The sequence below is a fragment of the Diadema antillarum genome, unplaced genomic scaffold (assembly GCF_040938485.1).
Source record: "Diadema antillarum isolate AM-2024a unplaced genomic scaffold, OU_Dant_1.0 scf00000093, whole genome shotgun sequence".
Lineage (NCBI taxonomy): Eukaryota > Metazoa > Echinodermata > Echinoidea > Diadematoida > Diadematidae > Diadema > Diadema antillarum.
The window spans coordinates 2,258,862-2,273,756 of NW_027270982.1; the positions used below are offsets into that span (position 1 = coordinate 2,258,862).

The window sequence follows — 14,895 nt, forward strand, 5'->3', positions numbered from 1 at the left end:
ATGACCCTCGACATAAATCTATAAAGGGGCAAGGTATATAGATAAAGGAGTCAACTAGATTCACCACAAAGGACTAAAATAGGACTCCTGGTGTGACAAGAACGTTGAAAAAACTGGAATGGGAAACCTTGAAAGTTCGTAGAACTCAAACAAAATTAACAGTTATAGGGCCTACTATGTACACATGTGTAACGACAACACATCCATGGATATAGATCTACCCAGTTATTACTGCTGTTTGCAGCTCTCCGACTCGATAGATGCAAACAGGCCTATTATGACAAGGAAGAGAGCATAGATCTACTCGGTCACACCATGGACCCTACAGGTACGGTTTATGATCACACTGATAGGCACAAATAATTGGATTGTTATCGCCATGCATTTCCTATCACGATCAGGACCGTATTGCAGGACAACTACCCCCCCCCCCCCCCCCCCCCCCAGCACCCGAGGACAACAACCTCAACACCGCTCAAGGCTAAATTGCGGTTAGATACTCGGTCAAATTAAAGATTATATAGCATGGGTTAGGGTTAGGTTTAGGGTGATAATTTGGGTTAGGGCTTCAACGGATTAGGTTCTGGATTAGGATCAGGGTTGGGGTCTGGGGAAGGAGAAGGGGCAATTGTCCAGGGATAATTGTCCTAGAAGCCATGTAGGTCCTACCCTAAAACGAACCTCTTGAACGAAGAGACAAGGAATTTGTCTATATAGACTGCATTATGAACGGCATTGTGAACAAGGCTCCATGGCGTTGTAAGATAGCATACAACTCTTGCTGGAATGGTAGTGTCATGGTAACGACAATATAGGCCTAATCCATGCAGCTTCTTGATTGGCTGTTGCTATATACGTGACTCAGCCGCAACTCTTGCTGGAATGGCAACGGTTGCCATTCCAGCAAGAGTAGCGGCTGTCCTATCATATTTTATGAAATGGGGCCCTGTGTGCATATTATAGTGCTAGGCCTATATCCCCTCCAGCATCCGACCAGGGAGTGGAGACGACTCACCTCCCTGATCCGACGTAATTTAGGAGACCCGAGCAATTAAATACTAAAGTTCCAAACCTACAGCGTTTGTCTCATTTCACAACGTATTTTACAGGGCCGGCGCAGCCGTGGGGGCCGTGGGGGCTCGGGCCCCCACTTTTTTGTGCACCATACAAAGGAATACATAAGGTGTCATCACTTTGGGCCCCCACACTTTTTCAACCCGGAAGTACGTAAGTGGCACTAAAATAGAAATAGATAGAGATCTTGAAGTATGGCGGCGGTAAGGTTATGTGTTTTCTCTGACGACCTTTTTTTATAACACCCGGAAATGGGAGGGGAGAGAATGAGCTGAGGACCTTTTTTTTTTTTTTTTTTTTTTTGCTTGTCAGCTGAAGAAACCCGGAAGTGGAAGTGGACGGGGAGAGATGAGCTGAGGACCCTTTTTTTGTGTGCTTGTTAGCTCATGAAACCCGGAAGTGGGCCCCCACACTTTTAAAAACACTGCGCCGGCCCTGTTTTATGAATGTACACTTATACGTATAAACTGCACGCGTGAGAGTTTTAATAGCTGCCATTGTAATTTGTACAGACATATATCATTCTGCGATGTTTCGTTTATCATTCCGAATATAATAAACGCAATCAAAGGGAAACTGATTAGAAACGAATGACAATTTATTATTAGAATTTTTTCTCTGCTCAATTTTCTACTGATATATACAATAATTTTCCACTAAATCAATGATACTTCAATGATAAAATAAAAGACAATCTTAATTCATTTTCATGCAATCACTATATTTCTGAAAGGATTTTCTGATACCTGATGTAATAAATCCGTCGTGCAGCTAAAAAAACCCCAAACAAACTATATAATTATTAGTCCTATGTGAGATGACCTATCGTATGGAGGTGTACATGGTCATTGATGGTCTCTTGTTTCCAATAAAGACGGGTGTGCGTTGTGCGAGTAAAATCTTGATATAATTATAATAGACGTCCTTTTTGCAATACGAGAGAAAAAGAATGAGAGATCCGGGAGAAAGCTGCACTCTGAAATCCGGGGAGAGCATGCAGCCTCTGGATGAACGTGGTGTTGCAGGCTCGGGTGCCATGTACGACTTCAGAACTCAATCTGCAGCTCAGATTAAGATGTAACACGCATCCATCTATAAATATAGGCCTATCTAATTGAAAACCTTTGAAACGATTTTTTTAATGCCATTCATAAAACATCACATACTTTGGAATTTGATTATCTTTAACCCTTTTGTGTAATTTGAGTGCCGAATGACATATCAGAAAACAGAGCTATAACTGTTGAGTCCCCGGCATGGCACATACGTTCGGTCTCCTGCATGGTGTAGCCCCGTGCAATAATCGACTGTTTGACTCTAAATGTTATGTTGATGCACTATACCGTTATTTCATCAAACTGAATTGAACAAGTTTCGATGACATCAGATATACGAAACAGAGAATTAGCTATAATATTGTACTTTCATAATTATAGGCCTATTTTCGTAAAGCAGTTTAATCACATAATTGAGGCAGATAACAATGGGGTGTTTTTTTAACATCTGAAACTTTGACATAAGAACAAGTCAACTACATGAAGATAGTGTTGAGTGGAAATGCATTACAGAGGATGGTTAAAGTGTGGTGTTACGTGGTACGTACTTTTAGATCCCGGTACAGCGGGGGTACAAATATGAATGAAATAATTATCGTGAGGTCAGCTCTTGGGCGATATTGTCCGGGGGTAGACTTCGTTGTCCGGGGTGGGGTACAGTAATTATGATAGTGTGGATAGTGGGATAGTCCCGCATGGGGGGTGCGTCAACAGACCCCCTTTTAATTTTGTAAAAGCACCTCCGCTTAATGGAATTTCTGGATCCTCCCCTGGTCGTCCTGTAGATGCATGCTTCTCAACCTCTTTAAGCCTGAGGCCCACTTTGGCTTCTACATTTATTTCAGTTTATTTATCTATTTATTGTAGGTCACTAGATTACAGTGTAGATAATTTTTTTTTTCAATTTCGGCCGATATCGCGGCCCACCGCAGGAGAAAATAAAACTGCATAATAGTAGTGGTTGGCGGAAGAAGGAGGATCGGAGGAGGAGGAGGTGCCCATGGTCGGGGTACTTGTCTGGGGATTGTCGTCCGGACACAGTGCCCACAGAACTCTCGTTCTGTGCATATAGGGCTCACACCCATAAATATTTCCCCATAGGGATGTGTGTTAAAAATCAAATTTCAAAAAATTCTGTAAAACAGCTGGGAGAAATGAGGTGTTTCAGCTCCACTAACCTGGATAAGTTAGATATACCCTTTCATCCATCAAATTCTCAGGGTGGATAATTCAGTTCAAATTCTGTCCAGGGGTCCGCAAAGCCAGACTACGAGTTCTTATCACTCAAAAAATCACCCATTTTCCGTACACGTACCCAATGAAATATAGTCCCCTCAAATTCCACCAGAAAAGCTTTCATCTTCCAACCAAAATGCAACTTGTAGAGGAATTCATACTCAATATCTACAGCTATTCAGTTTTTTGCCAAACTACATCATTGATTTTTAATCAATTGTTTTCTTCATTTATTTTGGTATCTTTGGTACGAATTTGTGAAGGGGCCTGGGGCATTCCCTTGTATTTACGGGTGTGAGCCCTGTACCTCATGCAAGTTGCATACTAGTAATACGCAATGCGCGCGCGCAGCCAAAATAGAAGGGAATTCACCGAGCGAGCGAGCAACAGCGCGCGACGACCAAAGCTAGCTCGAGATTGCGCAAAGGGGTTCAGAAAATTGCGTGAAAACGTGAAGGTCTTGTCTCGTATTGGTACATGTCAGATGAAAAGTTGGAGCTGAATGGGGAAATTGAGCAATCTACGCACAATCAGATTTTCTTGTGATCTACAAAGAAAGTTCATTGTCGCCTTGCTGGCCGCGACATTTTGTGAGGATGATCTGTATCATCACGACAAGGTGAACTTGTATATACTTGTCGAGGCTACTCGAGCTAGAGTCGTAGAGAAGACATCCACTCGTACTCGGATTCAGACATCACCTTTGCGTTGTCTTCGTCGACTTTATTTCCAGACGCAAGCACCGCGCCGGTTGACCAAGTAGGTCAGCTTTCGTCGGATTTCTGTCCGCGTCGGAAAAACTGAGCAAGGCCAAAGTCAAGAAGACCGTGCTGAAGATAGCCACAATTAAACACAGACAACAACACCAGTAAACTCGTGCTTCTTAGTCCCACGCATGCACGGCTGAGAGCGCCGACGACGCAACACAAAGGCAGGCCGGCGCGGTGTGGGGACCGGGAAGAGTGCGTCGAGCCATTACTGCTGTACACAAACTCCCAGCTCATGAGCTGCAGCTCTCCGCCGCACACACGGCAGACACTAGCTTCTCCGCCTCGATCGCGCTCGCCGACGAGCAGTGTAAAAGCTAGTCGAGTCCTTTGTGACAGGAAGTACTGCCGCTGTCTTCCTCCTACCACCGATTTCCTTGAGTCATGACTCCTTTCTTGAATCATTACGAAGACTGAAGAATCTGATGTTTAGAACGAATACCTGTCTTCTTAACTTCTGGTTTTACTATCTTCCACTTAAAAGTGGATTAATTGATCTAGAACCACAAAAAGGTTCTAGTTAATGGAAGGACTAAAAAATAGATCAGGCAACAACTACAAGTCGTGAGTCCAAAGTCAAGAGCAATCAAAAGTTTTGAACGTCAGGTTGGACGAAAAACCATCTCTACTAAGACCCAGACTGGATAATCGAAGCCAGAGCCAGAGGATCTGCCCGTTCTGATCTGGAAAAAGTTGAAGCCAAGGAGAGATGTCAAGTGACATGAGTATGTGTGTTATAATTAGAATCTAACGTTACTAGTTAGTCGAGTAAAAAATATGACTATGAGTATGAGTATGACCTGATGATTGTGATCTAGAGTTTAACATTGTTCAATTGATTTGTTGAATTTGGAGCAGAGTTCAATTGTGTGTCTATCTGCAAATTATCATACATCATGAAAGGAGAATGTAACCCCAAATCTTGTTCTAATCCTAACTAGAGGTGTCTAGTATCTAGTAGAATCTATGATTATGATATGAGGATGACGGAATGCAGGCAGAATAAAAAGCACATCGGCAAAGTTTGAGGAAAATCGGACAATCTGTTGAAAGATAAATTGAAGTTTCTGTGCTGCCACAATCACTGAATGAGAACATTTGTGACCTGCCACAACAAAAGGATCCGAAAGTCGCTGACGGCTGAGCCGAGAAAATTGAGTTTGAAGTCAGATCATCAAAATCGGTCAAAACAATCGAATTTCTATTTTTGACACAGTGTTGTAGTGTAATGTTTTATATATCATCTGCCAAAATTTTGAAGCTACAGTATCATATGGTCAAAGGAAAGGCAAGAAATTAGCCTTTTTCTGGGCCATGATTTTCTGACTTTCAACAGAATAGAAACATGTCCAAAGATACGGATTTAGCGCTGCTGATAGACTCTGCCCTTAGCAACGAGGGAGGGATCTTATTGGTCAGTGTGGGGCATCCTTGTTTACTGATTGGTCGTGCGTAGACTGCTGGCGCTAAGCTTGAAAGAACATTGCGGAGGTTGCCATGAGCATACCTTCTGTTGTCAGGAGGTAAAAATTGTTTTACCTCCCCTCGATCAAGGTTGCATCTGACAGAAAACTCTGAAGGCGGTTTCTTGAAACACTGATTCCCTGGATCAGTCGACATAGTCTCATAAAATCATCAATATCTCGGCAACTGAGTACTTTTATGAGTCATGTTATTTATGAAATTAAAGAGGAAGAGTACATTGTAAGGGAATAATGTCATGTCATTTTCAGAATATTGACCTCGCTCGACTTTCGGATCCTTTTGTTGTAGCGGGTCACATTTTCTGATGTCACACTTAGACAGCATATAAGAAAATCAAAGAAACTAGCATCTGTATGAAGAAAATTCATCTTATTTGCACTGCTAGCATAATGAAGAGCATTTGACTTGCCCTTTAATTTTCAGAATACTGGTAGGAACAGGGGGAATAATATTACCATTATGTCATTAACAAGTCGAAGGAATGTTTATTTTTCTGGGGAAATGAAAATTGTGTGGAATTTTCTTCAGTTATCTTTGTATCACTGTCCTGCAGGGATGTCACAAATTGTAGTAGTTGTCTCATCCAGCCATGAAGACACTAAAACTTCAGAAATTCATCACTTCTTTATTAACCCATTGAGAACGAGACCCAAGTATACTCGGGCAAGCGTCTATGGGAAATTCGTGTTGTAGCAAGATCAAACTGTCCTCAATGGGTTAACCAATTGTCAGATTTTCCTCAAACTTTAAATGTGTTATGCTCTATCACTGCATTCACTACATCAACATGTATGTTTGGGTTTCGTTTCCCCTTGATAAGAGGCGACCTTGTAGTACAAGCTTGTATAACTGACACTGTCTCATGCCTGCATTGTTTTGCTTTTTTTTTTTTCTAGTCAGCGTTGACTAAATGTATTGTTGGTTACCAACAGGATCAGACAGATTGTATTTTGTAACTACGCTTGATCTAGTTTCTATGTTGTTATTTTTGCACTTGTATTTAAGAAGAAGCTCATTATACAGACTGTCATTCCAGAATTGGCCAATTCCTGTTGACGGTGTACTGTATGGTGACGCCAGCACAACAGAAATTTGGTCCTGTAAAAGTGGAAATTTGTGTGCATTTCACGCAACCAGAAACTAGCGCAAAAAAATAAAGGCAAGCTTATACTTTTGCTTGCCATATATATGTTCCAGTAGTTGATGTCTTGATTCCGCAGAATTAAAAACACACAAAACTCTTCTTAACCAGCTGAGCGCGAAAAATTAGTTGTGCGAAAATATCTACTTTTACAGTTATAACACAGCAAGAACCCTATGATCGGGATTGAAGAGAACAATAATCCAGACTGAAACACATACACCTGTAATCCATACTTTTGGCAAATACACTGTAGACAGTCAATAAAAAAGCACATACACACACACATACGTGTGTACGTGTATAATGTAGTCATACTTGGATATTAGAGACTTTCCACAAGATACCTATTTTATAGTGGATCATTGTAAATTATCTGTGCATGTATTTTATGAAACCTTACATGTATATTTGACACTTTCACTCAGTGAGCTAATTTCATAATTCTTTTCTTTGCACTTTTGAGACTAATCTAACGTATTGTCCCACTGTTTACGTAATTTGGAACATATTTCTTTGTTACAGTACATTTCAAGAACAAAGTCTCAAGAGCACAACTTACAAAACCTTTGTCTGTGTGCTGTGATAGTTAACTGGCCCAAAGCCAGATTTCCATGCTTTGAAAGAGGATCAAGAAAAATAGGCAATGTCAAGAGTGCTATTCATATTCTTTGAGGACTTAAATTTGGCATAGAGCTCTGTAGTAGTGTGGCATTGCTTTCTTACTTCCTTGCATCATAAACATTATATGAAGACCATCTTTAATGGCACATGGCAAAATGTTAAAGGCTTGGAAGTTATAGACAGTAATTGTTTGTATTACACTATGTACAAGTATGTGGTAAAAGCTCAGTCGTATTGTGTGCTAAAATCCACTCTAAGCCAAGATGGATGCAGTTCATCAGCTACAATGTATGCCTTTCCGATACGTGCACGCGTTTATGATATGATGAAATGGACAAGTTGTGTAATGAATGATACTTTTTCCTCTAAAAAATTTGAAATAACAGAACCAGCACCATGGATTTACATGCATACATGGAGTAGTACAATATGTGCTCCCATTGGGTGAAATGGAGTGGACTGGCTAAACGAGACCCACACTGTTTTTTAAATCACTACACCATTCAACAGGTCCATTCTCGTATGACTGGGGGCAAACGGAGGAGGATGTGTACATTGATCTGATCATCGGTGGTGGAGTTAAGAAGAAGGAGGTAAACCTCCAGCTGGTGGGAAAAGAGTGCACGTGTAAGCTGAAAGGTAAGAATACATATTTAACTAGTGAAGCACTCTGAGAACACAAATCTCCGCCAAGCAGGTTATTTCAACCACTGATCTCACCTCCCTGTTTCTACCCATATGTATGCATGCTGAAAATCACCCGATTTCCCAAAATAGAAACCTTTTGTTACGTCATCAATGCCAGCTGCGTGGTGCGCCTCGCTCTGGACCAGATCCAGAAACTAGAGCACACACTTTAGTGCGCGTATGAAAACTTCAAAAATACGCAGCTTGAACCCCCAAGATCATTGACCCTACCAGCCAAAATATCGAAAATCCTTCATAAAATCCCTAAAATTCCCGGATCACTACCAAAATTTTATCATCTGTTTCTTGTGTCATTCTCGGCCTTTTCTGAAAGTTTCATGCAAATCCATTCTCAACTTTTTGAGTTATTTTGCACATGGACAAACAAACCAACGATTACGAAGACATAACCTCCTCTCTTGGCGGAGGTAATCATCATATTCATATGCCACATACAACTTTTAGTCTCTCTCTCTCAGCTCTGCTGTGGACATCGCTGCCCGATGGCGATCGCTGATGCAGTAACCCTTCGGCCCCTTCTGCTGTTGCACAAATGCAGCAATGTGGATGTTCTTTTACCAGTTATCCTGGCCCTTGCGGACAGGAGAGTGAGATGCTGTTGGCTGTGTGCTCTTTTGCCATTCACAAGCCCAGTCAAGACTAGGTGCTTCACCTGTTTTTTCCCCACGACGTGTCCGAAAATATGCATTTGTTGTTTCCTTAGCATCAAGAGCAGCTGCTCATGTTCTGTCAATACCATCTGTAGCACTTCTGCATTTGAATTCCTTTCAATTCATGTTCTTCTCTTCATTCTTTGATACTGCCACAGCTCAAAATTTTCTATCCTGTGCCTCATCGATTTGCAAATTATCTCTTTGTAAGTTTCTCTGTGCAATATGACTACATCATAGTTGACCAGACATATGTCTTCATGCAAAAGCTGTTTCCTTACGGCAATGGGCAACTTGTAATTCGTTGTCAGCACACTATAGTGTATGCATACTCTGAAATGATGTCTTACTGGTGTAATTGTACGTTTGATTTCTTTTTGAGGCAGAGTTTGAAATTCAAGAGAGGTTGGCACTGATTTGGGTGCCCACTGTCAATGAATTTAAGATATGAAGGAAAGACATGTATGAATTTAATCAATGTGAGGTTATATCTCATGGACTACAGTAGTCCATGGAAAAGTAGAAAAGATGAAGTTTGACATTGGATTCACTTTACTGTAGGGCTAGTCCTTTGAGAGTCAAATCATACTGTGTTACTTAAAAGTGTTTGCTTGCTCACTGACATATACTTTTGGTTGAAGTGATATAGGCCTACTGCAAATTCATATACATATACATGTATACTCACTATTTCTACTTGATGTGTAGGCATGCAGGCCAATCTGTGTGCAATGCTCTTGATAACAGTTTCACAATCAATAAAATGTGGTAGAATATCCGTCAATATATCCCAAACAAATGCATGTAAAATTTTGTTGTAACATCTACAAGGGTTACCTATGTAAAGTATAGTTTTTGAATGTGAAACCTGTTCTAACACCAGAGAATAGCACCCAATATTCATGGTTAGTGTTTGTAGCAGAGAAAATGTCATCTTGCTTTTGGTGATTTTTATGTTACATATTGCTATTGTTTATGTTTGGGTCAAGATGGACGCTTGTGGAAGTGTACCCTGCTCCATGAGGTGCATGAATCATCTTCCAAGGTAACACTCAAGGACGGGGCGCTGCGCATCCAGCTTCAAAAGAAAGAGAAATTCCAAGAATGGGCATCACTTGAGGTGAGCTCATCGAGCTGCGTACATGTATATCTGTCATTCCTAGTTTTGTGTTACATGCTTCATTGTTGTAAGTTGAGAGTAAGGGGTCTGTGTCTTGTTGCAAAGTGTTTGGAAATGTAGGATGTCCCAAGAAATTATGCTAAAGTATATAATATACAAATAGATGTACTGTTGAATACTCTTGAGTAAATGCAACAAAGGAAACTCAATATTCTGTTTTTTATGCCATGCACTGTAAGGCATGAACCAGTCTAGTAAGTACTGCCAGCACCTTTGTAGTTATCACTATGGTGATAAAACAAACAAAAGAAATACCATTACAAATACGATTTCCTATGACCTCAAGAAGAAGTGAAATTTATTTGCTCTCTGTTTTGTTAGTTACCCATTGAGAGTCATAATCTTTGTAGAGCCAATGACTTCTTGTGAAAGTGTAAATTTTGATTAAGCTAGTTATGGAGCATACTAAATGACTAAACTCCGATGCCTGCCTTTTGCCAAGAGACAACATTTGATAAAGAAAACTCCCTGTGTGCTAAATATCAGGTAAAATAAACGTTGATGTTATTCTGTATCTTTTCATGTGATATAATTGCTTGACATTAAATGTATGTTGTATTTGCTGGCTACAAGAAAATGAAAGCAAATCTTTCATTTATCCTGGTATGGAAGAGTATACTTTCCAGTAAGCATGTAATATTGTGTGAGCTTGTTATGATTTTGTCTGCAGTCAAATCGCGAGCAATTCTTTAGTCAATTGAAATCATTGGCTGAATTGGTTCTTTACTCTGCTTCAATGGGATGAAATTCAGTGAAGTTTTTCCTTGCCTCCTGTGCTGTGTATCAAACAGGAGGTTGTGATGAAGGAAGGTGATAGTGCGACCGACAATTCGACAGACGGTGGAATGGACGTTGGCAACTCTGCGGGAACGGAGAGCCAAGTCGAGAATCACGATGGTAACAGAGAAGGGGACAGAGACTGCGTCAGTGGAGACAACGTCAGCACAGGACAGGACGAAACGATGGAGAAGGAATATGTGATAGAGCATGCCAAATATGATTTCTTCCCCAATGTGAGTGGATTCATGTTTTGATTCATTAATTAGCAAAGAGGCGTAACCGTAATAAGTATGCTTTATTGAAAAATAATAATAAGAGTGTAATAGAGTATTAAGATCAAGACAAAAATTGAGAACAGAGATACTGTAAAACAAGAAATTTTCGCATGCATTTTAATTTCGCGAATTTCGCGAGCGCCAAAATTCGCGAAATTAAAATGCACGCGAAAGCTTTTGTCTACACTACATGCATTGAATGCCAGTAGCAATTCGCGAAAATTTCACGCCACGAAAAAGGCTTTCGGCTCCAATTCGCGAAAATTTCATGCCGCGAATATTTCATGTTTTACAGTAGTTTGGACGCACTTTAGCTGGCTTTTTGATTTGTGGCAGCAAGTTAGTTTGTGAGTTGATGAGACACCTGAATTGTGCAGACAAAGTTTAACTGCAGGTACATAAACGTTCTAAAATTGATCTCAGTATTAGGTTCATCCAAAGGGGATGCAAACAACGTTCGTGCTAGCTGCAGCAATTCTTAACTCAAGTTTTTTTCACTAAATCTTGTGCCAACAAGAATAAAGCCCCACAAACAAACCAGCAAACAAACATGCACGCACAGACACATACATTACACTCAAATTCCCACAGAAAAAAAGGAAAAAAAAAAGATACAACTAACCGCAGTTGGTTGAAATGATTTTGGAAACTTGCCCAAATGTAACTTTGCTGTACAGAAAAATCAGTCTGCTCCCAGGAGCTTGATATTTCACAGTGTCTACAGTGCAGTTCAAAATCATGTGTAATTGCAGCATTTGATGCAGTTTTTGGGAAGGAGACTTATGCCAATGTAATGCTACACGTAGTGATATGTATGATAAAATGACCACATTTTTGTGATCACTCAGAACATACAAGTAGTCCAGCATGCATAACATATATCTGTCTTCAGCACAGTGTAGAGCAATGAGGATTGTTGTGAATATTGTATGATCATTAAGGGAGACCTCTGAATGACTGTCAGACTTTACATTTGGACAACTATAAATTGGTTACTTTGGGTACAGAATTTCAGAATTCACAGTGATTGAACAACATGAGGATATTACAAATGATTGACTCCTTTCCAATTGTGGGAGTCTTTTTTTACCGTCTATCCTCCCCCTCTTATTTGCGGAAGAAAATGGATGAATAATCACTGATACCTACAATGCACTCTTTTTTTCTTTTCTTTTCTTTTTTTTTTGCCACCTTTCTTTGTCACATGGGTGCAGGAAATGGCACACATATCTCTTTTGTGAAATCATGTTCAGCAGCTTCAAAAATTTGCAATGCATAGCAGTGCTGACTTCAGGCAGGAACTTGCTCCTGGCACGAGTTCAGGTTTACTCAATGTTAGACTTGTCTCCACACTTCTGCACACAGTTACAATGGACTAATCTCTGCCAAGATGATGTATTCACATAGAAAATGGTTGTATTCAAGGTATGACAATGTTCATGCTGAAATAACCTTTCATCTTGTGTTATTTTGATTATTCCCTCTGCTGATTTAATTTGAATTACATTCTTTGAATCATCTTTTTCCCTCTTGTTTTTGTTTTCCATTTATGTTTTGTCCTTCTTCTTTTTTTCTGCAGCGAGATATGAAGGCCCTGTACCTCTATGTGTATGTGAAGAAGATAAAACGCAGTTCACTGAAAGTCAACTTTGCAGAGGAAGAAATATCCATTAAGTTTCAGACCAAGTGAGTCGGTCTACACTATTTATGGGTGACTACTGTAAAAGTAGATATTTTCGCATGAGTAATTTTGCATGCTTGGATGGATAAGATGAATTTTGCGTGTTTTTAATTACGCGGAATCGGGACATTACTGTAAAAGTGGATATTTTCGCGCGACTAATTTTTTGCGCTGGGCGAGCTGAGAAAAGTTTTGCGTGTTTTTAATTCCGCGGAATTAAGACATCGACTACTGGAACATGTGGCAAGCAAAAATATTTGTGTGCTTTTATTTTCGCGCTAGTTTCGGGTTGCGCGAAATGCGCGAAAATGTCAACACCGCGAAAATTTCCACTTTTACAGTAATTACTTGAACATATGGCATGCAAAAATATTTGTGTGTACTTTTATTTTCACATTAGTTTCTGGTTGCGCAAAATGTGTAAAAATTTTCACACCGCAAAAATGTCCGCTTTTACAGTACTTAGTTGAGGTTCATTTAACAAATATTAAGCATTTTGAAACACAAGTCAGTGTCCAAATTTATGAAATTCTTCTGTCGAGATGCTTTCATTGCAACTGATTGACAAATTGCCCTGCATCGACATAAATAAACACTGATCAATTCAGTGCTTATTTAAGTCGTTGTAGGGCAATTTGTCAATCAGTTGCAATAAGTGAGTGTGTGTTCATTCTATATGCGTATATCAGGGCTCGACACTAACGGCGGCCCGGTGGCCCAGGGCCACCAAAAATGAAAGTCGGGCCTCCAAATTTCAAAAAATGCCTGAGAGTGAGTGTTGCAAGTTTGTTGAAGTTTATTTATGAGTAGATATGTCCAACTTCTAATTCTTACTATCATAAATCTTAAATATTTGACTCATTTAAAAAAAAAAAGGACTTTTAATGTTTTTTATTGTTTTTTATTCGGGACACCAAATTTTTCTCTCGGGCCTCCAAAAATTTGAAATTTAGGATTTTGGTGGCCCGATAAACAAAAAAGTTAGTGTCGAGCCATGCGTATATATACACCAACATATCAATCTATTGTGCTTGACAAAGCTGTAGTATGATTTATAATCATGATAATCTATCTGGCTAATTTGCTGTGGCCTTGGTGGCAGGAATCGGTGAAAACCACAATGTCCCTTTATTCCTGTTAGGTATAAACAGTCCTCCCATTTCATGCCCTCTATTGGAAAATGTGAAGAGAAGTGTTGTTTATGAATGCATCAGTGCATAAGTGGGGGGGGGGGGGGGGGGGGGCATCTGAATATGTAAGTGAATTGGACCAACGAAAGGAGGGAGGGATTCTTTGACAGAACATGACATTAAAAGTTTCATCGCAAAACAAGGCAACTCCATCCGTGCTGTAAAGTTGAGATATTTGTGATTAAAGGTGCTAAAAAAACAGAAGATGATAAGAAAATATGGCGTATCTTATTCCTAACTTCAAGAATATTCTGTGTTATGTAACAGGTGGGGCATCACTGAAAGGGTTCTATTTTGCTCCAACTGATGATGGACTTACTTTAAAGGGGCATAGTCCCGGTAGTATAGAGGGCGCTGTTGATGATACTGCCGATCACCGTTAGCATTGATACGAAGGTTACTGAAGTTGAGCTGTCACCAAGAGTAAAGTGCGTAGCTGTTCCAAAGTAACGTTGCCTTCGTTGTCTTCTCTGCACATCACGCAGTCTGTAGTAATGCCAGAGTGCGCTGTATGTGCTTGTTATTATGACATCACAAAAGAAGTTTGCTAAAGCTGTCATCCCCCTCAGCCGAATCATGAGCCGAACTGTGATCCGACGACTGACTACAGTGAATCGGACTTCTTCAGACTCAGAGAAGTGGGCCAAAGCGTAAGCGCTAAAGAGGAGTCGATAGCGTAGGTCTCTATAGGAAACTTGCGCCGTGCGCCCGCGTACGCATTTGACTAAAACACCGGGACCATGCACCTTTAAAATGTCTAGACATGGCACTGAATCATTTTGCCCTTGTCGTCTCCATGGTGACCTCAAAGTAGCAGCCCCGTTTAAGAGACTGCTGAAAAGAGGGGTAATGATTATATTCTTATATTTCGTACATTCTCACCTTACAGTGACAACCAGTTTCTCCAGTTGAACCCAAACAGCACAGCGGACACCCTCTTCTGTTGGAAGATAAAGCCTTGGTAAGATATTTTGTGTCTCAATATCGAGACTACGCATTACTGTGTATGTGAATATGTAATGTCCCACCCGCAATTTGTTCGTAGCTGT

The 14,895-nt window shown here is 40.3% G+C and overlaps 2 protein-coding genes across 4 annotated transcripts in view; one reads left to right on the forward strand and one right to left on the reverse strand.

The window, feature by feature from the left end:
- Window positions 1-14,895, reverse strand: part of LOC139718390 (SCO-spondin-like) — a 362,530-nt gene that overhangs the window by 297,101 nt on the left and 50,534 nt on the right. The window lies entirely within an intron of this gene.
- Window positions 4,404-14,895, forward strand: part of LOC139718375 (ubiquitin carboxyl-terminal hydrolase 19-like) — a 41,789-nt gene continuing 31,297 nt past the window's right edge. The window contains exons 1-6 of the mRNA XM_071629845.1: window positions 4,404-4,857; window positions 7,893-8,021; window positions 9,730-9,860; window positions 10,712-10,933; window positions 12,555-12,661; window positions 14,736-14,807. Coding sequence (XP_071485946.1) covers window positions 4,842-4,857; window positions 7,893-8,021; window positions 9,730-9,860; window positions 10,712-10,933; window positions 12,555-12,661; window positions 14,736-14,807 — 677 coding nt within the window. The 5' untranslated portion in view covers window positions 4,404-4,841. The remainder of the gene's footprint in view (window positions 4,858-7,892; window positions 8,022-9,729; window positions 9,861-10,711; window positions 10,934-12,554; window positions 12,662-14,735; window positions 14,808-14,895) is intronic.